The sequence below is a fragment of the Lepidochelys kempii genome, chromosome 17 (assembly GCF_965140265.1).
Source record: "Lepidochelys kempii isolate rLepKem1 chromosome 17, rLepKem1.hap2, whole genome shotgun sequence".
NCBI lineage: Eukaryota > Metazoa > Chordata > Testudines > Cheloniidae > Lepidochelys > Lepidochelys kempii.
The window spans coordinates 5,103,567-5,124,749 of record NC_133272.1 but is presented as its reverse complement, the minus strand read 5'-3'; the positions used below and the strand labels follow the sequence as shown (position 1 = coordinate 5,124,749).

At 43.2% G+C, this 21,183-nt stretch overlaps 2 protein-coding genes across 3 annotated transcripts; both read right to left on the bottom strand.

The window, feature by feature from the left end:
• Positions 1–167: 167 nt before the first annotated feature.
• On the bottom strand, positions 168–9,401 carry SMG8 (SMG8 nonsense mediated mRNA decay factor). The gene is made up of 4 exons (XM_073315312.1): positions 7,695–9,401; positions 5,863–6,008; positions 3,492–4,367; positions 168–1,876 (listed from the first exon to the last, which is right to left on the bottom strand). Exons 1-4 carry the CDS (start codon positions 9,373–9,375, stop codon positions 1,679–1,681), a joined length of 2,901 nt encoding a protein of 966 aa, XP_073171413.1. The 5' UTR covers positions 9,376–9,401; the 3' UTR covers positions 168–1,678.
• Positions 9,402–10,174: 773 nt separating this feature from the next.
• Positions 10,175–20,951, bottom strand: PRR11 (proline rich 11). 2 transcript variants are annotated; one of them, XM_073315255.1, is made up of 10 exons: positions 20,859–20,951; positions 18,431–18,545; positions 17,801–17,948; positions 16,943–17,065; positions 15,078–15,305; positions 14,846–14,941; positions 12,631–12,743; positions 12,450–12,509; positions 12,268–12,364; positions 10,175–11,204 (listed from the first exon to the last, which is right to left on the bottom strand). In XM_073315255.1, the coding sequence occupies exons 2-10, from the start codon at positions 18,538–18,540 to the stop codon at positions 11,136–11,138; spliced, it is 1,044 nt and encodes a 347-aa protein (XP_073171356.1). In that variant the 5' UTR covers positions 18,541–18,545; positions 20,859–20,951; the 3' UTR covers positions 10,175–11,135. The 2 variants fall into 2 exon arrangements, with proteins under 2 accessions (XP_073171356.1, XP_073171357.1); XM_073315256.1 differs by having other exon boundaries at positions 15,078–15,218.
• Between the last annotated feature and the right edge of the window lie 232 nt (positions 20,952–21,183).

Genomic DNA, 21,183 nt, shown 5'->3' with positions numbered 1-21,183 from the left:
GTATTAAGGAAAAATCTATTCTTCTTTTGCTTGACTTGGAAGCAAGCTGCATTTGGCCATTTCATGTGCATAAAACTGCATTAAACCCCAGTCTTCCCATACTGATCATTTATGAATTTATCAATTATGTCAAAATCTCAGTAAACAGTTATTCCACAGAGACAACATAATCTGCACCATTTTATCCTTGATAAGATATTTCCACTCCACTTTTTTCCTCAAATGAAACAGATTACCTTTCTTTAACATTCAGTAATTTATGATCAATGACAGCATATACACAATCTGAATATGAGATTGACACTCTGAAAACCAAGCCATTCATTTCAGAGTTATTTGAGGCAGAAGAGCCTTCTAGTGGGCCAGCTGCTCTAATCTCTCTACAACTGTATTCTTGTACCTAAGTGTTATACTCCACAAGCGCCTTTCACATATGATATTTGTACAGGCATTTTACAAACACCATCAATTGTTTCCAGCTGTTTTGAGTTCCAGCTGAATTTTCCTCTTCTTCCAGTAACAGTCTAAACATTTCAGTTTGTTTATGCAAATTCTTCTCCTCTCACTGATGTTTCTCTATTCAATCACCATATGAAGAAGCACGAACAATTTAGTAATCTGACTCCTTAAGTTTTCTGCTCCAGGATCTCAAAGCACTTTCTAAATTTTCATGCATTAAGTCACACAGCAGCCCTCAAAGAGCGAGGGAGGCATTATTCGCATCTTATAGTTTAGAAAATGAGGCAGACATTTGAGTAATTTACTTAACATGACAAACTAGAAGGGAAAAGAACTCATGTATCACAATTCCCATACTGTGCTTTAACTGCCCTAGTAGTGCAAACTGGGAGAAATTCTAACCCTTTGATATATGTTACTAGGGCTTTTTTGTTTGTTTTTTAATTTTTAAACTTGTTTTAGAATGGGTTTCAGTTGTCAGTATTTTGTCTTTTTTTTGTTTGTTTTTTTAAAGCACACCTAACCTTGACTTAGTTGTAGGAGCCGATTTCTTATAGCCACAGCTATGGCACTGGATAGATAATTTTCAAAAACAAGATCTGGTTGTATGATCCACGAATGTAGACATATTTTTAATTTGCTTTTTTAAAAATATTTCTGACCTGAATGAACAGGGTTCCTGGCTCTGATGGAATTGAGAGGACAAATCCAAAAATGACAAAAGATATCTGTAATTACATTTTAAAAACTCAAATACAAAGTTTCTGATAACACAATAAGAGTCCATATTTTTGATTTAAAAAGCCAGGTTATAGAGACAGAAAAAGGTTCTCTTCTCACTGTCATCTGACAAGTAAACAGCTTGATTCCAAGCAGGGGTAATTTTAATGTAAATTCCTAAATATGTAATTAGGGACACACAGCTGACTCATCAAAACATGTAGGGACACAGGCTCAGACATATAAAGATAAATTAAAAGTTGATGGTTTCTACATATGAAAACTGAATAGGTAAACAGAGAAAGTTGCCATGTTCCTTTCTCCACTTTGATTCTCAGATCTTTATTCTGAATCTGGACCCTATTCACTTTACATGCAGTGGTTTCACTATACCAAGCAGTGATTACTGTTTAAGTATCAACAGTTAGGAATCAAAATCCATAATTTGGATTGAGAAAAAATGTCACCTTAAACCAGGACCAATGTACCAGAATAATTCTTATTGTGTAATGGCTTTTAGTATTCCTCGAACAACCTTATAACTCATTAACTGCTGGTTTTCTTTAGGAGGAAAACAGGGTCCACGTTCTGTCACATAAGCGTAAGGGAATCGCAGCACCCACAGTCCGTCAGGTGGGAGGGTTATTTCCTGTTTCTCAGGATAAAATGTAGGGCAAGGTGGAGGTCCTGGTTGAACCTGAAAAACAACAGAGTTGGAAATATGTTAAGTGCTTTAAAAGATAAAATCATCAAACTATTGGAATAAAACCCTCTCAAATAACTAAATCCACACTGGTCTAATAAGCCTCTACTAAAATGAGGTTTGAAGCCTCTTTAGCGCATTTCTAGAAGACGGCGTTTAAATGCTGTTCTTTCCAGAAAGGAAAAGTCTCAAACCCCAGTGTGATCAAGATGCTGAATTTAAGATAGCAGATTTGGCATCAGATCACTAAGGCCCTGTCTCACACTACAAAAAAAAATTTAAAGAAAATCTACATTTAGGTATCCAGTTGCATCTGTGTAGTGCAGACAAGATTAAACTGTTTCAACTGTGACTCAAATTGTTCTTCCACCTTGGATTTTTCAGGACTGTAGCATGATTCAAGAGCACTTACAATATTGTTTGGTATCAACTGCACTAGAAGACTGAGCGGTGTCTTAACCAGGTCAAGAACTGATGTGGTGTAATTGTTTCCTTCAGCATATTAGATTTTCACATGGGTATATGAATGATCCCAGAGCACTTTAGGGAAGTAGATTGTTTCTCCCCACAACTGATATAAACATACTGTGTGCTGGCTGCATTTCAGTGATGCTGTATTATTTACTTGAGGTACCAACAAATGAAATTTTTTTGCCGTATTTTACAAAGTGCTATATAAATGGTAAGATTATTCCAGGACAGCGTACTACTGGAAAACACATCTTGTTCATATTTCATTACTTTAAAAAAAAGTGGCACACATATCAATTTCAAATATCAATCTCCTTTTCTCAGCATCTAGAAATACATGAAAATTACATCTTTTTCATTCTACAGATTCTCTGTCCCGAGTTCAGAGAAGAATTGAAGATAAAAATCCATCTTAGCCATGAATTACCATTTTTCTGTGAAGACATTTTAATTTTTAATTCTTATGTTCCCAATGCTCAGCAGTTCTTTTTAAAAAAAGATTATTCTGGTGCATTTTCTGTGGCATATTATTTAAAATGTCTTTTCAACCTATTGGAACCCTACTATGTCATCTGTGATAAAATGTGTATTAAGAAGAAAGTTAGGCTGACAAATGCTAAAGTCACAACAGCCTTGGAGACTCAAGAAATATTTGTTTACAGAACACGTACAGCATTTGCAACTACACAGCAAACTTCCCCACACCACCACTGTACTCAAACCTGATCTGTGAGGACTCTCCCTAAAGAATGAGAAGAGACATGGCATGCCCCATTCAGTCCTTGGCTGAACATATCAAGGAGCATTCCCAATGAGGTGGTGGTTTATATGTCGTCTGTCTGTTGAGAATTTCTGAACTAAAACTGGCCTATGTGAAATGGGTTTGGTGGCAACAATCCAATAATTTTTGGCCAGTACCAATTTGGATTGACCTAAAGAACATTAATTAAATCCTGGTTCAGGTTGAAAGGAAATTCTTGGATTATCTACTCTTACCCTCTGCAACAATGAAGGATCCTACATTCCTTTGTGTGTCTTTTTGTCCCACAATAAGTGTTCTTAATACACTTTTTAGAGTTACATTTTGCAGTTCCTACAGTCACTTACAAATAGCTAGATTCTATTTTTAATTTCTTACCTGAGGTGTCAGTATTATCTGCAGTGGAGCATCTGGCACCACAACAAAGAGTCTTATAAACTGAGCATAATATGGTTTAAGTCCTCGTCCTTGAGTTGATGAGAGGATGTATAAGGGCATATCAGAATTAAGGGCTTTTATAGCCGATTCTTTTGGCCCACTTCCCATCACCTTCATGACTTTCTCCGGCCCTGAACACATGAACCTCCGACCACGGGCGTCTTCATATTCAAATCCAACGAAGGCTCGAGCTATGTCGTCTCTCCGCCTTCCTCTTCCCATTACAACTGCACTTCGTTTGCCAGGAACAGCTTTATTAGGAGCAGGCCAGGAATTAGTGTCCAGATCTCCCTCATCTTCAGCTCTTGTCCTGATGACAATGTCCCAAGGCATTAAGTAGTTTGTTCCTGGTATGAAGCCCTGTTGGTCTAAGCCTGTGTGAAAGTTATAAGCCTTAGCAGGACCAAGTTTGACCAGTGACCAGCTAGAGAATTTGGGAAGAAGCCCCTTAGGGCAATTAGAATGGAGCATGCCAGGAAGATACTCAACCGTGGATGCCTGCCGATCTACCAAGCTTGGCCTCTTCTCGCTTTTAGACTCTGATGCTTGCCCATGAGTCTCTGCATTGTCTCCTCCACCTTGAGGATCAGCTGGGTAGGTGCCCAGGCTATCCGTCGACTGACCCAAACTAAGGGCTAAGCTCAGGCTGGTGCTTTCTCCCTGGGTTTGAGGCTCTTTTTCTTTAAGTTTCTCAGCTTCTCCTTCTGGAGGGGCAGGTGAGGTCTCATTCTTGGCTGGTGCTGGATCAGGTGTACTCGGCTGAAATATTGGGAAGTTGATGTGATCCAGTTTCCCACAACATTTCTCTTCCAGCAGCTGTGAAAGATGGAACACAGTTAACTTGTCATCTGTAGTCTCAATGTTCACATAGCTCTGAATCACAAAACTAACTGAATGCAGTTTAATATAATAAGCTATAGTATTAACAAATCAATGCAACTTGGCCTCAAGCAAATATTTCGAAGCTCTCTTTTGGTGAAGTGGGAACCAGTGCACTTCTGCATGAACTACAGACACTATGCACACGTCCACACACTGTTTTTGTACTACTATAACTATTTTGGTTAGGGGTAAGATTTTCTACATAACCAGTTAAAAATCAGTGCACTCCCTAGTGAGGATAAAGTTATATTGGTATAAAGGTGCCTTACACCTTCCCTTATAAGCTACACCAATATAAGCACCTTGATACTGTAAGAACATAACAATGGCCCTACTGGGTCAGACCAAAGGTCCATCTAGCCCAGTATCTGGTCTTCCGACAGTGGCCAGTGCCAGGTGCCCAAGAGGGAATGAACAGAACAGGTAATCATTAAGTGATCCAACCCCTGTCACTCATTCCCAGCTTCTGGCAAAAAAACCAAAACCAATACTATTATTGCTGAACCCCTAACTAGAAGGTAGGGAATTGTACTGCTTTAACTATCCTAGTATAGTCAAAGTGGTATAAATCTGTAATTGTAGAAAAGCCCATACTTTACTGCTTTCACGGAAAATGAATAGGTTGTTCACCAAGCTATTCAGATGGCTTGGGTCTGATCCTGCAAGGTACTGAGTACTCAACTACTGTTAAGGCAATAGGAGTAAGCTGTTTGGGTCTTACAGGAGCAGGATAAGAAAAAGGTAATATTTACATAGAAGGGAGTTTTAGGCTCTCTCCCATGCCCCCTTTTCACTTAGGTCTCTCTCTCCTTGGGGTCAGAGGACTCACTTTTCTTCCATCAAATCCCTCCTTAAAACAAACTAACGCAAAGACCATTTTAAAAAAGGCAGTGCAGTACTCCCATGCCAGCTCCAACTCTTATTGGAACACTAAGTACTAGTTGTGTCTGCACTGTTTTGTCTGTCTCAGACCTAGGCTCCGATTTTGAAAGGACCCGTTATGATCATCTAGCATCACCTCCCGCATAACACAGGCCACAGAATCTTACCCAGTAACTCCTGCATCAAGCCCATAACTTCTGTTAAAACGATAAAACATGTATTTAGAAAGATATCCAGTCTTGATTTACAAACGTCAAGTGACAGAGGATCCACCACATCTCCAAGCAAATTACTCCAATGGTTAATTACCTTTGCTATTAAAAATGTGCACCTTATTTCTAGTCTGAATTTGGCTAGCTTCCGCATTCAATCACTTTTTCTCTTCCCCCCCCCCATAGACACTTATAGACCACAATCAAGTCACCTCTTAACTTTTTCTTTGGACTCTTTAGGATAAAAGCTGTGCCTTGTTTGTACAGCACAAGCATAGCTATGGCTTAATAAATAATATTTCCTTTTGAAGCAAAAATGGAAAGCTAATGATTACCTGATAGAAGTCATAATTGGCAGCTTTGATATCAAAGGGATCATCCCGGGGTGCTTGTTTCCTCCCACAGTTACAGGCACCAGTGGAGCGAGCCCGGCTGTTGTGATACAACACTGGAGGGTTTCTATCTGGCTCTGGTTTTTCCCCTGAAAAAGTAACAAGATTAATTGGAGTTTGCTTCACCCCATCTGGAGAGCTACCTGTATAATTTAGCCATCTTCAACCCTCTTCTGCAATGATCCCTCACGCTCCCTCCCCACCCCGATTACTTTCCAAAATTGCCAATTTACCATGCAACTTCCCCTTCCCTGTGTTTGTTATACAACTAGTTACAAAGGCCCTTTGTACACACTGAGCTGCCTTTCTTGCCAATTGATTATTGTGCAGGATGTGGAGCTGCTATGTAATAATTTATGTCCCACCCATTTGATTGATATTGGGTTTGCTATATGACTGCAAGGGGTTAATTCAAGCAGAGGATAGATAGTCCCCCATTTATCATTACTTAAAAGACAATGCAACTATCATTTAGTTTAAATTTTACCTCTGACCAAGCTGATTTCAACAATCTGGCTTGGGAGTCCCCATAGGGGGATCCAAGCAGAGGAAACTCGAACAATGAAGTTTGGATGGATAAGAAGATGGTCTCTGAAGGACAGGAAAAAATGAGGCAAAGACTGCTGGGGAGTAGACTGAACCCCAATCCCTAGAGGCAAAGGGCTCAGGAATAAACTAGGACTTCCTAAGTCTTTAGGTAAGGCAAATATGCATATAGACCTTTTATTTTGTTGAAATCCTTTTTTCTCAATATGCCTTGTTCTACTGTTAAGATAAAACAATACATTGTTTTGAATGGCTGTTTTGAGTCACTGTGTTTACCAGTCAGGCTTGCAGAGTAATCCTGGGTGGCACACAGGATGCTGTAGCCCAATGACCAGATCTCAGAGTGTGAAAATTATGTTGTCCTTTCACCAGGTGAAGACAAGAGAATTAACACGAGGCGATGCACTCAGACAGGTTCAAAGGTGCAGCTAGGCCTTAACTATGATACTTACCAGATCTTGCTTGAAAGGACAAATGGTTCTTCTGGCTATTTATATATATTCCTTGAAAGTTCTATTCCTTGCACAGTATGGCTCTACTTTAAAATAGTGTTTGCACCTCCCTAGGAAACCATCTTTCCTACATCCTTCCTAGCAGGAAACATATGTCCAACTGGCATGGAGAGAACCCAAGTAATTAATGAGTCCAATCCTGCAACCCTTATTCACACCAAGTAGCAATTAGTTTGGGGGGAGGTTCTAAATCAAAGTTATATTTGGGGGGAAAGTGATGACTGAGAATAGGGTATGGAGCCTTTAACCTGTAGATTACTAGTTCTAATACACTTGTTTCCACCATCTGATTACTGTTTTTTGTCCTCTATGAAATGAGTTTGGTGGTCCCAGCCCACGAATACATATTGCATAAACCACCACCACAACTGGCAGTCTCTGCACAGACAGCAAGGACTGAACAGACCATGGAAACTCAACTATTTTCAATTCCTGGGAGTGTTAACTCCCAATCAGGATTAGGCAACACGGCCTTTGCTATAACTATTCCTTCAATAAACAGAGAAATAGAATCTAAACCCCTCATTCCTTCACTTTTCATAACATTAACATTAGTCACAAGACTTATTTTTAGAGTCTATGATTTACTGTACTTAATAGTATTTATTTTAAAATAAAGCCAGTTTTAAAATTCAGTGGCCAGTCAGATAAAATGTTTTCCTATGGCTTAAAACTTGTACACTACAAAAGGATCCTAACACAACTGAGCTTAGTTACCTGATTTGGGGAGTAAGTGAAATTTATGCACACAGTGCTGATCAGTTAAACTTCGCTCCTCACACAGCTGATGCCCGTTGCTCCAGAACTTGTAACAGTCTTCATGAAGTTGCATGGCATACTTGTGAAAGGCTGGTCCCCGGGCATGCTGGCTGTACACACGCAAGGCTTGGGCTAGCTGATTCTTATGAACTGTCATAGTGTAGTTGTGGGGCAGGTTGGACTGGTAGGCACTGTGGGCCATGGGGAGAGCCTTTTGGCAACGGTTTTCAGAAAACTTGGTGTCTATATCTAGGTACGCCTCCAAGACTTTGATGCTTCCCATGATTTTGGAGGTCAGTTCCCCAGTGGGGGAAGCTGGGTCATCATCTTTCCCCTCAATGGCAACTTCATACAATTTCTGAGCTGCAGCAACCCACTTCTGATATGTGGGAAGCTCAAAGTGAGAGGGCTGAGGGTTTCTCCCCACACTATCATCGAAGCCTTTCTTACTTAGCACCAGCTCCACATGCTGCCACAGGAACTCCTTGAGGGTGCAGTCCACCAACTGCCCAGAGGAGCTGGAGCTGCTACTGCTACTCTCAACATGGAAGGACAGCTGCTGCCTGCCATGTCTCATCATCTGATATCTCCTGGGCCCCGCCAAGGTGGGTGCCAGCAAGGAATCAGTCTCCTTCATTGTGCAGTTGCCCCTAAGCTGCTCCAGCAGCATGGCCACTGGGTCCTCTCCATCCTGGGCCCCACCAGCTACAATGTAGACAAAGGCCTGGTTAGCAGGCACAGTGAAAAGGCAGTTGATGCTCTGGTTGGTCAGCACCCGACTCTTACGGAAGATGCGGTAGATCTGGTCCTCTAGGGCATGCTGCAACCGCCTCTTGGGTGAATGCTTCTTGGGTGGGGGCTTCTCCAGCTGGCCACAGAGATCTTGCCCCCTGCCCGGTGGGGGGTCCACCTTCAGGGCCCCATTAAGCTGGAAGAGGAAGAGGAGGCGGGGTGGGCACGGTCTGCAGTTGAGCTTCCACTCCTTGCCAACCGGGCAGTCCTTGATGGCAGCCTTGAGGGAGGGCAGCACCTTCTGCCTCAGCCCATCCAGGGCCCTGAAGACCCGGTCATAGGTGATGTCGAAGGAGCAGGTGGGGTGCACCATCAGCAGGATGTGGCAGACGGAGAAGAGGTAGAGGAGGCTCAGGCAGTGCAGTTTCTCCTGGTGCTTCCAGAACTCATGGGCCTCGGCGTGGGGCAGCGGGGCGCCAGGCGGGTGGCCGAGCCCCGGCACCCTGGCGTCCCCGGCGCTGAGGTCCCTGCAGGCCTGCAGCAGCTGGGGGGTGTCGCAGATGGAGGTGAGCACCAGGTACAGCACCTTGCTCTCCTGGCTGTAATAGGCCTGCAGCAGGTTGTAGTCCTGGGCGGCGGCGGCCTCCTCCCCGCCGGCCCCGGGCTCGGCCCCGGGCTCGGCCCCGCCCGGCCCCGCGCCCTCCCGCTGGAAAAGGGGGAAGACCTGCCGGTCGCACACGGTGCTCACCAGCGCCGCCTTCTCGGAGCTCAGCTGCAGGGCCGTCTTGCCGAAGATGCCCACCACGCACACCGCCGCCTCCTCCTCCGCGGGGGCGGGGACCGGGGCGCTCGCGCCGCCGCCGCCCCCAGCCAGCAGCAGCTCCCGCAGGCTCACCGGCACGGTCATCGCCGCGGCAGCGCGCCGCCCCAATAGGCCACACTGCCTTCGGAGCTACTGGGCATGCGCCACAGCGGGGCATGCGCGGTAAGTCGAGACGCCGATGGTGCTCCTGCGCATGCTCACAACTCTGGGCGCTGCTGAGCAGGCGGAGCGCGGCTGCCCTCCCCTTGCCCTCAGACTCTGCTTCCTGAGCCACGTGGGTTGCTAGGTTGGGTGGGTGCCCAGGGAAGGGAAAAAGATGGGGGAAAGTAGGGAAGACGTCGTTCAGGGAGCCGATTGGTTATCCCCAATCAAACAGCAACACCACGAGGAGAGAGACTATGCCAGGAGATTTGCACCCAGCAACTCTCCTTCAAATCACCTACAACCCAGAGGAAATATGTACCCGCAGGAGCCCAACTTCTAAAACCATCCTGCAAACAATTGATTAGTACTGAAGCCCTTCCAAGGAAAAGTGGGGTGACCTTTCTAGGCTATGGAACTCAGCAAGGGGTCTGATGGATCTTTCTACTGCAACTTGCAGAAGCCACATCAAGTGGAATTCTAGGGGCATTTCCACTTGTTCCAGCTCCTTCCCCCTTGAAACTTTGCATACAAGGGTGCTGGAACAATTTTTATAGTGAGAGTGCTGAGAGCCATTAAACCAAACTGTAAACCCTGCATATAATGGAAACCATTTCAAGCCAGGGGGTGCTGCAGCACTCCTAGTTCTAGCACCTATGTTTGCATATTCAATTAACAGGAAATAAACTCCAGCCTGTCAACATTCATGTTTATTTTTACATATAAAAAGAATGATCAGGGCTATTTTAGTGGTGTAGTTTCAAGTTAGTACAATAGGAAATGTGTAATCACTGGTGGAAAATATGCAGTGTAAACATGTAATAATTATAATAAACAAGACTGGATACTGGCAGTTTAAGGTGACTTATAGTAACTATGTATTTGTTTAGGAACCAAGCCTGCTCATTCCATTCCTATAACACCAGTTAGGACCTCTGAGCTTTCCATTTTGAAGCATTTCATTAATATTATTAGTTAATTATCACAACTTTCCTGTGAGGTCAGTATCATAAGCCAAATTTTGCAGATGGGGAAATTGAAACACATTTAGTGACCATGCCCAAGGTCACACAGCAAGTCAGTGGGAGAGTTAGGAACTTAGGAGTTCCTCACTTCCAGTCCCCTGGCACTAAACAGTGTTGTCTCAAATTGGGTATGTTAATGTAAAGACAAGCCAAAATGGTACATGCTGGAAAACAGTAATAATACTTTCTTATTGAGCCACATAACTATTGCAAACCTATTTGTTACTGGAAACATTGGAGTCTTAAATTACTTCCCTCTTTTGAATTTTTTCCCTCTAACATTACAAATATTGCCAAAATCATCTTTAAAAAAAATGTAAGACAAACAACATTAAATTTAAATTACTTCCAAGTACATATGCATCTCTATTACAAAAAGACAACACTTTTTGGAAATTTCAGAAGTCAATGTTCAAAAGGACCAAAAAGACCTCATTCTCTTCTCATCCTTTGAAGAGGTACCCCAGTGTGAAGACCGAGGCACATTAGGACATTCTGGGGAAGGCTATTCCTTCTGTGGATAGAAGACTTCCCTCTTGAGGACCATCAAAATGGCACTTTTTATGTGTGCTAAATTTACTTAAAATAACAAACTCTTTACTCCCCAGTGATATAAAATTGGGATTAGACAAGTAGCAACCTGACCCTCAACTGACATAAAAATATAGCAGCACAGGTCTAGTTCTGTTCTTCAAAGCTGCTTGCAGTATGTAACCGAGCTGGAGAGGGAGTCTTTGGGTGAGCCATCTGTTAAAATAAGAACCAAGTTAGAATTTAGATTTCAGTAACAAATTACATAGTGGGTAATTCTTATTCATTGCATCCTAAGTGTAAGTGAACATCTAGCCTAAGAGGATTCCTAACATGTATAACATTTTTAATCAGGTTTTTTTCCAGTGTCAGCAGCAGTCATATTTTTAGCTTATTGATTTTTGGTGCCCAAAAAGCTGCTTACCACCATGATAGTCATAGTCTTGGAGAACCTCTGCATATTCCCACTTGTGGGGTGTACTCCTGCAACCACTGAGCCTCAGAGACATCTGGAAAGCAGCACTTTAAATGAGCTCCACTTCACGTGAGCCCCAAATGTTTGGAATCAAAGTTATAGAAGTGCCATCCAACCCTTATCACCTCAGTTCCTCCTCCTAAATTTTAAAATCCTAATAGAAAAGAACTCTAAGGGAGAAGGGAACACAGGGGGAGACTCTGCAAGAGTTTTCCCCACATGTAGGAGGATGCTGGGGCCATATTTATGAAGAATTCTGTAATGCTGCTGCTGTGCATCTAATTGAGCACTAGGTTTTGCTTTGAATTAAACTCCAAGATTCAAGTTTGTTTTCTATGCTACAAATAATATTTAGCACTTCTAGCATTCTTTACATTCTCAAAGTACTGAACATATATTAACTAAGTGGTAGGTAGCACAAGGCAGTAGACTGGGTATCAGTCTTCTGTGGTCTGGGTATCAGCTGGCTTCAACTCCCAGCTCTGCCCATGACCTGCTGGTTGATTTTGGTCAAGTCACATCACCTTTCTATGGCTGTTTTCTCATCTGTAAAATGGGAATAATGACCCTCCTTTATAAACCACTAAGATCTATGGGGGAAAGTTTTATTAGAGATAAGTGTCACTATTATAAGTAGTAGTAATTATGGGCTCAGCTGCATGAGGCACACCAAGAGCTTTCACCTCCCACTGCCAAGCTCTAGAGCTAGATAAAAAATATTTTGGAGCAATATCTTATACTGGGCTTTTAAAACTCCGACCAAACTTTATGCAACAAGAAACCGACTTAAACTCAAAGTCTTACCTGAAATTTGCGCCTCAGTGCCTGTGTCATTATTGGAGTCAATCCTGTGCCAGTTTCCATGTTCTCTTTGTTAGTTAATGGAGTTCCACCAGGACTCCTGAAGAGATCATAAAAATTGAAAGGGGCATTATTCTTAGATTTCTGATTAGTTAAAAAACAAAAGAAAACAGAAACCAAGTTACCTCTGAATATTGACTTTCTTAAGATGTTTTCGAAGGTCTATTTGATTTTTGCTGGGAGTGCTGATAAAAAACAACAAAACGTTAAAACCAACATATTTTTCAAGTACTATCAAGGAAGATTATTCTGAACATATACCATCTTTTCCCTGTTTGACATCAAAGAATGTAGAAAGTTCCTTACATTAGGAGGTTTGTACTGGGAGCTTGTAGGAGCTTGGATTTAGGTCTCAGATTAATGCTTTGTAAATCTGAGACTGTAATTAATGCCCTGTGCTTCTTCATTGGTGATCCTGCCTAAAATTAAAAAATAAAAATATTATCAAAAATACATTTTAAAACACCCCACAGAACATACAATCTATTTAATATTTATACCCTGCATGTTTTTAGTGCACTGTGGCTCATCAACTGTTTTGAGTCATTAAGATTTAACGTACCGTGGGCAAAAATAGCCATTTTATAGAAGACTCCTATGTACACACTGTACAAGCAAAAATATCCATACATGGTTAAAATTCATAAAGCTACAGGAATGCTGGATGCTATTACCCTAAACTAAAAAGGAACACACCATGCATTGACCATGGCTCTCTCTGTGGCCATGTGGCAAATCACTTAACCACTCTGCCTCAAATTCCCCTCTGCAAAGTTAGGATAACAATATTTACTCACATATCTTACTGCGGATTTGGAGATTGGGCTCATCAACTGATTAATCCTAATTCAACTTTGGTGTGAGCCCACTGAAGTTTCTGAATGAACTCTACATAAGGGATGGATTTCCTCCAATGTTTGCAGACAGCACTGAAGGTTTATATAGATTGGATAACTATGATTATTAGCTGAAATCTAAAATCTCTCATAATATAGTAATTGAACTACTTTATGAATTGGATTTATCATCATTACCCCAAAATGTGTTGTCTAGAACTAAACTATATAAGCAAAGAAAGAATATGAAGGCATAAATGATTTAAAACAAACATCACAGACATGAGCTGGAAAAGATCAAAGGGCATCGCATATATTCAGCACTTCAATGGAATATTCCTTGAGGCAGGAATAATAGGTGGTGCTTAAGTTTATTTTTAGGAGAATGTTTGAGAGTTTAACTGTCAAATGCAATTTTTCAGCTAACCAGAGTACAGGCACTAGCCTTGGTTAAAACTGTGGCCTGAAAAATTCGATGCATGGCTCTAAATGAGAATAAGAGAAGTTTTGCAGAAGTCAAGAAAGATCAGGAATATGATTCTGGTCTCTACAACCCAGATTCTCAAAGGTATTTAGGCACCTAACCGCCACTGATTTCATTAGATCTACAGCTGTACACCACCTGAGGCTGAACAACAATATAGATTTCTTGACTTAGCAAATGTTTCTTTAGTAAGCCATTAGTAGGGCCATGCCAAATTCACAGTCCATTTTGGTCAATTTCATGGTCATAGGATTTTAAAAATCATAAATTTCATGATTTCAGCTATTTAAATCTGAAATTTCACACAGTGTTGTAATTGTAGGGGTCCTGATCCAAAAAGGAATGTGTGGGAGGCTGTAAGGTTATTGTAGGGGGGGTTGCCATACTGCTACCTTTACTTCTACGTTGCTGCTGGCAGCAGCGCTGCCTTCAGAGCTGGGCAGCTGGAGAGCGGTGGCTGCTGGCTGGGAACCCAGCTCTGAAGGCAGCGCGGCCACCAGCAGCAGCGCAGAAGTAAGAGTGACATGGTATGGTATTGCCACCCTTACCTCTGCGCTGCTGGCGGGGCGCTGCCTTCAGAGCTGGGCACCCGGGCAACAGCCACCGCTCTCTGGCTGCCTAGCTCTGAAGGCAGTGCAGAAGTAAGGGTGGCAATACCACAACCCCCCAAAAATAATCTTGTGACCCCCCTGCAACACCCTTTTGGGTCAGGACTTCAAATTTGAGCAACACTGGTCTCCCCCATGAAATCTATATAGTACAGGTTAAAAGCACACAAAAGACCAGATTTCACGGTCCGTGATGTGTTTTTCATGGCCGAGAATTTGTAGGGCCCTAGCCATTAGTGGCAAGCATTTTTGATATGGTCCTGGGGAACCAGGAATTATTTTGTTAGAACAGAACTTCAAGACACAAATCCTGGGTATAGTGCACAGTCCAACCAATTGGAGTATGCACCGAGAGCAATCTTTCTCCACACCAAAGCAAAGGAGTTGCTGAATCTGCTCAGCAGAACCATTAATCCTGCACTCAGATCCCCAGTGTGCACAGACCCCCTATGGTGCTGGGCTACCCAGCATAGAGGGTTTCTACAACTGCTGCATGAGGCTCCCGCCAATACACATTGGAAGACATTGGTTTGATAGCTGGCAGGATTTGCCCCAGAACACCACTATCCAGTTATACATGTCCTTTGGTTTACCTGGTTTGTTTTTGTGTAATTCTGTGTGTTCTTCAGTTTCACATTCAGGAGATCCTTGAGAGTTATTTGTATGGGCCCATCTTTTACTGATGTAGCCTGAAAACAAGGGGAAGTTGGAACGAAGGGTAAAATCAGCAAATTGCATGGTTCTCATAAGACACATTTCCCTCACTATATACCAAAATCCATCAAAGACCAACTGAAGAAATACAATAATCCTTTTACTCCCTACCTGAAGTGCTTTTGTGCTGTTGCCCCTTTTGAGTACTGTAGGTGCAGGTGGTGGTGGAGGAAGCGGAGGTGGAGGAGGGGGGGCAGATGCAGGTTGCAGCACTCCTGCAGAAGGCAGGGATACCGGGTCTGCCAAGCTGATCTGTGCACAGACAGGAACAGCTAGTAACGGTTTATTACACCTTTGACAAGGAGAGTTTTCTGAGGAACTAACAACAGTCCCACTCATCTGAGAAGAAGAAGAAGAAGAAGAAGAAGAAAAAAGACAAAATATAGAATATTAAATTAACTGTTTAAAGAATAGGAATGTTTAGAGAATGGAATTCATAACTTTTGGTGATCCAGGATGCCAGGCCCACGATGTGCCTGCTATTGGAGTGATCATCCAGCCGGCTAAGTCCTGCCTTCCAGCCTCAGGGTGGCAGCATTTCAGTGATGCTGTATGCGTAGGGAACGTGAAGTGATTTGCAATGAAAGGAGCTAAAGCAGTGGTTCTCAAACCAGCGTGCTTTTCTTTTTTTGAAGAGCTCTGGTGTCAGCCCCAGGTGGCAGGTGCTCGTGCAGAGGGGCTGTGTACACCCAGGAGGCGGGGATAAAGGCGACAGCCAGAGCACTGCCACCCGGGGTCTCTTTCCCTCCCGGCTCAATATCTCACCGGGAGGCAGCCTGTGCTCAACACCCCACCCCCCCAGTTCCTCACCTAGTGGTGGTGGGGAGCCCCAGGGTAGCAGCAGCAGCGCAGAACTAAGGGTGGCAATGGGGTACTAAGTCTGCTGCTATTGTGCTTCAGAGCTGGGCACCCAGCCACTGCTCTCTGCTCTGCCTGCAGAGCTGGGTGGTGGTATATATACGTTGGGGGGAAGGGGAGGGGAAATGACTACAGATACAAAAAAAGGGGGGCCTGATCAAATAAGTTTGAGATCCACTGAGCTAAAGAAATAAAAGATGGGCCCTATAATTTTCAAACCTGAATTTATACATTTCTCTAGCAATTCTATTCTATATTAGGGGTGAGATTTTCAAAAGCATCTCTGTGACTGGTGGGCACAAGCTTCATTGTCTAAATTAATTTGATCATCAAAACTTAGAGAGCATTCCCTACTTTTGTTTATATGTAGTGTCTGACCCCATTATATTCTACTAAACATCATCGGAGGACATATTTAGGCCATAATAATAATAGTTCCTCTGTCGTTAAGGAATGTTATGGGCTGGAGAATTTTTTAAAAGGCAGAAAAGTTTGACCAGTGATTCAGACCACACTCCTGCAACTTCTTCCATTTCAGCAATTCCCTGAAGCCCCCTAAATTTGGGGGAGAGGGTCTCTATATAGACACAGTGGTTTCTGAATGGAGCAAGTTGCAAGGCTGCAGCTTTCATTTCAACAGCATCTTTTACTATGGAAAATTACTAACAACCATTATAGCCAAAACAGTGAAGATCTTTAACAAAAAAATTTATTTCTAAAAATATTTTACCTACCATTGTCGCAAACACCATCTTCAGTCATTGGAAGATGGAGAGATGGAGCAAAACATTACTCTATTTTTTCCAGTTTGGGCACTTTGTGTAGTTAACAATGCTTTGCTCTGTGTATAATCATTTGGCACACAGAGTCCCATTGCCAGATCAGGGCCTTATTCAACCTGTTTGAGCGGGTCTTTTAGTCTCCATCACTGACCACAGATCTTTAAATGCTTAAGCCAGTGTTATTCAACCTTTTTGTGGAGCCCTAAGAAGTTTTGAATGGAGACTTGAACCCCTTTGGAAATCTTAGAAATAGTCTGTGGACCCCCAGATTGAAAACCAGCAGCTTAGCAAATATGAGAAAAATCACACTGCTAATGGGACTAACACGTGACTGACCTGGATCACTCCTTGAAGTCTGGAAAATTCAATTTCCAGCTTTTCCACCTGTTGCTTCAGCATGTTCAGTTGCCGCAGGTAGAGTCGTGAAGGAAATATGGTGTCTTTGATTACTTCAAAACTCTAAGCATCACAAAGAAACCAGGACTATTTTCTGAGTTAAACACAATGGGTGAAATATCAAAAGCACCTAAGGGACTTGGGAGCACAACTCACACCGAAAGTCAGTGGAAACTCTTCTGATTGTATTCAGTGGCATGAAACAACATGGATAGGCCATTTCAAATCTGGTCTAATTTTTTCCCTTTCCCATCCTTTGGTCAGAGTACACCAGAAAAGCAGACCTTCTACATTCAGATCTCATCTTATTATTTGCTAATTTTGAATGTTGCAGGGGGCTGCAAACGGGTAGACCACGAGAAACTGAAGGATGGGCCACATTTCTTTGGAAAGGTGTGGTCCTGCAGATTCTCAATAAAATTTCCCATTTTAACTTTGAATTCTACAGTATGTTTTTGGTCCGACCCATCAGGATCATGCACTCACATCTTCTAGGCTATTAAGAGTTGCAAGCTGGGTCCTAGGTCATTGCAAATCCTCCAGATATTGCAATAAAGTCTCCAACTTCACATACAATCTCAATGTCACCTTAATTTTGGGCATTTTTACCATACCTATTCCCCCAGCAGATACCTCCCATTTGAACCTTAATAATTCCTTCCAAATCTTTCACTAGACATAGATTCTCCAATAGCTACAATTGAATTTTCACCTTAATTTTGGAGTTAGGTGCAGTACACATGCACAGAGTGCTATGGTAATCTCAGACAGGCAGAAATAGAGATTTAGAAAACATACCTGTGCAACACTGTTCTGGCACCACCAGTACAAAGACGATGCTGTCATTGCCAAGGGCCTTACTGCATCCTTTACACTTGGGAGGGCTAATGGCCAGAAAGTGCTACTTTGGCTGTGGGGGGGATTTGGAGGAAGACCATCCAATAACCTGTGGAAGAAAATTTCAAATTTATCTTTACAAGTAAGTAAATCATTTTAGCCATACAAAAATGTAACTGTGGTCAGTCTGTTGGTCATTTAGAAGTGTCAATGTAACAGATGAGTTTGGAGTAAACATCAGTGCAAGGGAAGGGGATGGTAGGAAAATTTGTGTTACACTGTAGGGAACATTCCTGTCCTGACAAAAGAATAAGATCTTCTCAACAGGTTTTTTCAGGCTCCAACTACTGAGATTTTGTGATAACTCTTTTCCAAGCCCAATTTTCTGAGGCATTTAAAATTAGATTGGATAGGAAGGACACTGGAAGATGTACAAGAGGGAACAATTCTGCAGCAGCCAGGCCATGAAGTAGATGGGACTCAACGAGTCTCCTCCATCTCCAATTTCTGTGCTTCAGTATACTTTTTGGAACTAGCAATGGACCTATGAGAATTGGGTTAATGAGAACACTAAATGTAATGTGAGCTCACCTTTGAGGGAGAGGATTCAAGCACTGCAGTTTACTGACATCTCCCTTCTTGTTCATTAGAAGTTTTGCACGGGCCCGCAGCTTCCGCCGGCGTTGCTTATACTTTGCCATTATTTCTAGGGAGCCAAGTTCAAGAGCAGTTAAATCACTCTACAAGAGTGTATAATCCTGCTTTTATTAAAGAGCAGAGCTGCCACAAAAAGGTGAAAAAAAGAAGGGATGCATGTGAATAATCCCACTTCAAGATATTTGGAATTGTCTTGTTTGAATAGAAGTAATGCTTAGACGCATGAAAAAATTAATACCTCCTTTAAAGTATTCCTGTGATCACCTGGACAGAGTTTGTACATGTTAAGACAGCTGATAGAATGACGTTGAAACTGACATTTTAATCTCTCCCATTTTAAACCACCCCATGTGAGTGAATATGGTGGAATTTTTTATAAGGGATATTGGGAAGAGAGGACAAAATCATAGATTTGGTAGAGGAAATCATCATATAATTCTGCACAAGATATGGAAAAATAATATATCCAGGACCTATGTAAAATGTACCACTTGCTCCAAGGCTCCCCTTTGTCTGTTTTGATCTTTGCCAGGACCCTGGTGATGAGTGGAATCGGAGGGAACATGTACATCAGGCTCCCTGACTATGACAGTAGGAAGGCATTGGGCCTGGGTTGGCATGCCCCGAACCCCGGCTTGGTCCTGTCCAGGACTAACGAAGAGTTCGAGAACTGCTACTTAAAGGTAACTAAGAAAACTACTAACTATATACACCTATATTACAGGTTTTCAAAGTTTGCAAGAACAGAGAACGAAACAATGCTCGCCGAAGCAGCAGAAGTTCCAGCACCGTGACTGGCAGCAAGGAGGAACTGAGGGTGGGGGGAGCTGGCGGCACCCCTTATACCGCACCATGTGGACACCACTCCAGGGGGCGCCAGAGCTGGCCCCCTACGGATACTGCTGAGGGAAAAACTTCCAGAACCGATGCATGTGTTGAGCACACACACCTAATATGGAATGGACATGAGCAAGCACTCAAAGAAAAACCTTAGTAATTTGCATATCCAATAATCCCTATGCAAACAGCCATCTCTCCACACTGATCAGTTTAAGAGTAGAGAGCTGTAGTCAGGCCTCATAACAAATAATCTATTCCCTTTACAAAATGCACTGTAATTATTTTTAGGTTTCAAAGTAACAGCCGTGTTAGTCTGTATTCGCAAAAAGGAGTACTTGTGGCACCTTAGACACTAACAAATTTATTTGAGCATAAGCTTACGTGAGCTACAGCTCACTTCATCGGATGCATTTTTAGGTTGTATCAGAGTTAAAATTAAATCACAATCTCAAATGAACAGTAGGTATTCAGTGAAGCATTGTCTCTCATTTAAAAAAATGTTTGCTCACTCATTTGCTACTCACTAATGTGCATTCTCATCATTAGAGTGAAATGGACATGGGTCTAGTGTATGCATGGGGATCCGCAAAGCAATTTGGGACCCTTTGCAGTAAGAAGTCCCACAGTACCATGGCTATTATTACAGCTAGTTTGACTCTATTCACGTGGCAGCCATTCTCCTCTCAACTTCCTTAGAGAAGAATTTTATTGTGGTTAGGATGCCAGACTGGTGCTTGCACTGGGTTCAATTTTTCCAGCTGTAAAATGGGAACAAAATCCTTCTGTTCTCCCACCCTTTGTCCCTCTTGCCTAGTTAGGCGCAAGCTCCGTGTCTTACTATGTGCAGTAGAACCTCAGGGCGATGAACACCTCGGGAACGGAGCCTGTTCGTAACCCTGAACAAAACGTTATGGTGGTTCTTTCAAATGTTTAAAGCTGACTGTTGACTTAATGCAGCTTTCAAACTTTACAATGCAGAAGAAAAATGCTGCTTTCCCTTTACTTTTTAGTAGTTTACGATTAGCACAGTACAGTACTGTATTTGCTGCTGCTGGTTTTTGGTTTTTTTTTTTTTCTTTTTTTTTGGAGGGGGCGGGGTCTCTGCTGCTGCCTGGTTGTGTACGTCTGGTTCCCAATGAGGTGTGTGTGGTTGACTGGCCAGCTCGTAACTCTGCCGTTCTCCTGTGTCCGTACCCAGCACCCCGGGCAGGGCCCTGAGACTGGGACCCTAGACTGCACTGCCTCCCCGCGGCAGGATGCCCCCCCAGCCTAGCAGGGCATGCATCACTCTGGGAGCCCCCGCAAAGCCCTCACGCTTTCCCCACAGGCCCCCTCCCCAGAACCCCTGACCCCCTTCGCGACTCACCCTTGCACCCTCACCCAGAGGAGAGATGCCCCCCCTCTCTCTCTCTGCACCCCCCCTCGGGTGGGGTGGCCTGGCCTCAGCCGCCCCGCCCCTCTGTGCTCCCCGGGTGGGGAGTCACCCCAGCCACTCGGCTCGCCCCCTCTTTCCCTTACTTACCGGCTCATCGGCCCGAGCAACCTCCCTGCGATTCAAAATCGCTACACCAGCCACCCAAAGCCAATCGCAGCCCCGCTCTCTTCTGCCGCCCACGGAGCCCGACACCCGCCGGAGCTATCCAAGCTCTGATTGGTTACAGCGAATTCAGGGCCAGCCAGTCGACGCCAAGAGTGTACGTGATCAGGAGGGGGAGGGGAGAAAAACCAATCCCAGCATAGCTCTCATCTGCCATCAGCACATCCTTCGCCACACGAAGGAAAGCTGTCTCACGATTGGTTGGAAGGGTGTCAGCTCAACCAATCAGTTTGCCAGCTTGTTTGTTTTA

Bases quoted from the DNA above. Each gene is read 5' to 3' on its own strand.
- SMG8 (XM_073315312.1), bottom strand. From the start codon at position 9,375: ATGACCGTGCCGGTGAGCCTGCGGGAGCTGCTGCTGGCTGGGGGCGGC. The intron at 6,009-7,694 runs GTAACTAAGCTC...TTACTTTTTCAG, and splicing joins TCACTTACTCCCCAAATCAG to GGGAAAAACCAGAGCCAGAT. The intron at 4,368-5,862 runs GTAATCATTAGC...CATCTTTCACAG, and splicing joins CCAATTATGACTTCTATCAG to CTGCTGGAAGAGAAATGTTG.
- PRR11 (XM_073315255.1), bottom strand. From the start codon at position 18,540: ATGGCAAAGTATAAGCAACGCCGGCGGAAGCTGCGGGCCCGTGCAAAA. The intron at 17,066-17,800 runs GTATGTTTTCTA...TGTGATGCTTAG, and splicing joins GCCAGAACAGTGTTGCACAG to AGTTTTGAAGTAATCAAAGA. The intron at 15,306-16,942 runs GTCAGTCACGTG...TCTTCTTCTCAG, and splicing joins GACTTCAAGGAGTGATCCAG to ATGAGTGGGACTGTTGTTAG.